Source organism: Vombatus ursinus, unplaced genomic scaffold (assembly GCF_900497805.2).
Source record: "Vombatus ursinus unplaced genomic scaffold, bare-nosed wombat genome assembly UNPS02014847.1, whole genome shotgun sequence".
Taxonomy (NCBI): domain Eukaryota; kingdom Metazoa; phylum Chordata; class Mammalia; order Diprotodontia; family Vombatidae; genus Vombatus; species Vombatus ursinus.
In genome coordinates, this window is record NW_020954625.1 from 6,356,172 (window position 1) to 6,358,608 (window position 2,437).

A 2,437-nucleotide genomic window follows, 5' to 3' on the forward strand; every position below is an offset into this window, starting at 1 on the left:
TATTATTATTAAACAAAATAAATACATGGTAAGTGCTTTATAAATGTTAACTATCATTATTATTAATATTAAAATAAATTCATGGTAAGGTTTTTTTGGGAGGAGGGAAGCATGGGCAGCTGGAGAGGAGTCACAAAAGAGATAGTTAAGGGTATTTTGAGTGTTTTTTTGGTAGAGGGTGAAATAACAGGCCATGTATTGCAGAGGCTTTCATGTTAAGGTCATTCAGTGGATAAAACCATCCATGTTGTTACCAAGTCCAAGCATCTTCATGGAAAGGTCAGAATTACTCCCGAGAGACAGAGCAGTGTAGTGGAAAGACTCATGAACCAGGAGTCATGAGAACTGGATTCTAGTCTGTGCTCTGTCGATGACTACCTGTGTGACTTTGGCCAAGTCACTTCATCCTTTTGGGCCCATGTTTCCTTGTTAGTAACATCCGAGAGCCAGTCTGGACAGCCTCGTTGGCATTTTGGATTGTAGCATTTAATCAACTGGGTTAAGGGAGGAAACCACCTTGGGCAGCCTCCTAGTTTAATTATTCTTGCTAAATAGGTGCTAAAACTGCTACTGAAAGACCAAAAGTACTGTTAGGACCCTAATAAATTTTAGTTTCCTGGGATGAAGCCCAGTTTACCCTACCCTAGTTATGGCCCTACTTATAACTACTACTTGAGAGGCAGTGTGGTGGAGGGAGACAGGGAGAACCACTGGATCTTAGATACAAGGGAGTCCTTGAACTTAGAAGGAAAGAAAATATCTTAGTTTTCATTAACCTCTAACCGAAAGCTAGCATTTCCTTCAGTTATGAAAATATTCTCAGGAGGGGTCCATAGACTTCACCAGATTGCCAAAGGTGTCCATAACACAAAAGAGGTTATGACCCTTGGTGCAGGGTCACAAGGGCTAAAGTGTGACATCTTAGCAATGGCCAGTGAATCAGAAAGTGAGTAATGACTTGACTTTATTTTATTTTCTCCATAGCTTTTCAGTGTTCCCCCCGTGGGGGAGGAATGAAGATTTCCTTGCAGGACAGTGGAAGAGTTGACATTACTGGTCAAACAGCTTTTGTTTTGGAAGGGAATTTGACCATTTGAAAGTCACCATGCCAAGATTTACATCACTTCTGACTACTTTTCTGTAGTTGCTAAATACAGATTAAATGCAGAATGAAAGGGAACATGGTTGAAGATCCTCTTATGCAATGGACATTTTTGAAAATTATAGAATTATTAGTGTAAATTTAAAAATTATATGGAAAGCATGAGAGCGCCAGAAAGGGTTGCCATCTCCAAAATGGTAACTTGCAATGAATTTAATGTCTGAACCTCAATTAAGGTGCATTGAATGCAAATTAGATTGTATGCTCCTTGAGGGCGGGAACTTTCTCTTGCCTCTTTTTGTGTCCCTACTGCTGTGCCTGGCACAGAGTAGACATTTAATAAATGTTATTGAGTGACTAAAATCTCGACCGGGGGCAGCCTGTGCTGTCCATCCGTGCTGCTGACTGCTGGGAAGGGTATTCTTGACGACATGAGCATCATTTTCTTGAGGGCCCTGTCCTGGATGGTCCTTCTCATTCATCTCCAAAGCCTCGGGTGACAAAAGTCAGAAAACTCAGCAAGTATGGCCTGGTGTGGTGGTCAGATACTTACTTAGAAGTGCTGTGATCCAGTGGAAAGAGGACTGAGTTTGGGTGGAGATCAGGGTTCATATCCTGACTCGGCTCCTTATTACCTTCATAACCTTGGGCAAGTCACACGACCTCTCTTGGCCTCAGTTTCCTCCTCTGACTATATGAGGTCCCTTCTAGCTCAAATCTGTGGTTCCAGTGACATCTGTGCCTCTTACGAATGATTGTGTATGGTTGCTGTGGGAGTGTACGTAATTCACTGTACAGCCGTCCTTTGGGGGTGTGGCAGGGGGTCCTTCTCCCCCTTCAGAGCAGGGGTGGAGATTGTCTGACCCCTTCCTGGCAGCCAAGATGGCTCCTTTCAGTAGTTGCTGAGTGGGAGCTCTGGATCTATGAAAGGGGCCATCTCTATGCCTCTGGCTCAGATTCCTCGGAGCCCCAGCAGGTTGGGCAGGGGGGTTTACCTCCCTCTAAATGGTATGAGCCCACTGCTTCCTAGGCAGACTTGTGCCCAGAACAGGGCTGCCTCCACTGGTGGCTTCTTTCCTCTGGTACAGGCCATTGAGACATCTAGAGAGGCAGCTGGAAGCAGCAGCAACAGCAGAGGCAGAAAGGTCAGCTGAGAGGGGGAGGGTCACCCTGTTAGGGGAGAAGGGAGGGGAGAGGAAAAGAGAAGGCAGGGGAAGGGAAGGAGAGGGAGGGGAGGGGAGGAGAGAAGATGAGAGAGGAAGGGAGGGGAAGGGAGGAGAGGAAAGGATAAGGGAGGGGAAGGGAAGGAGAGGGAGGGGAAGGGAGGAGAGGAAA

The 2,437-nt window shown here is 45.7% G+C and overlaps 1 protein-coding gene across 2 annotated transcripts in view; it reads left to right on the forward strand.

Moving 5' to 3' along the window:
- Positions 1-1,354, forward strand: part of PBLD (phenazine biosynthesis like protein domain containing) — a 20,885-nt gene extending 19,531 nt beyond the window's left edge. For both annotated transcript variants that reach the window (XM_027840695.1, XM_027840694.1), the window contains exon 9: positions 985-1,354. In XM_027840695.1, coding sequence (XP_027696496.1) covers positions 985-1,097 — 113 coding nt within the window. In that variant the 3' untranslated portion in view covers positions 1,098-1,354. The remainder of the gene's footprint in view (positions 1-984) is intronic.
- The last annotated feature ends 1,083 nt before the right edge of the window (positions 1,355-2,437 follow it).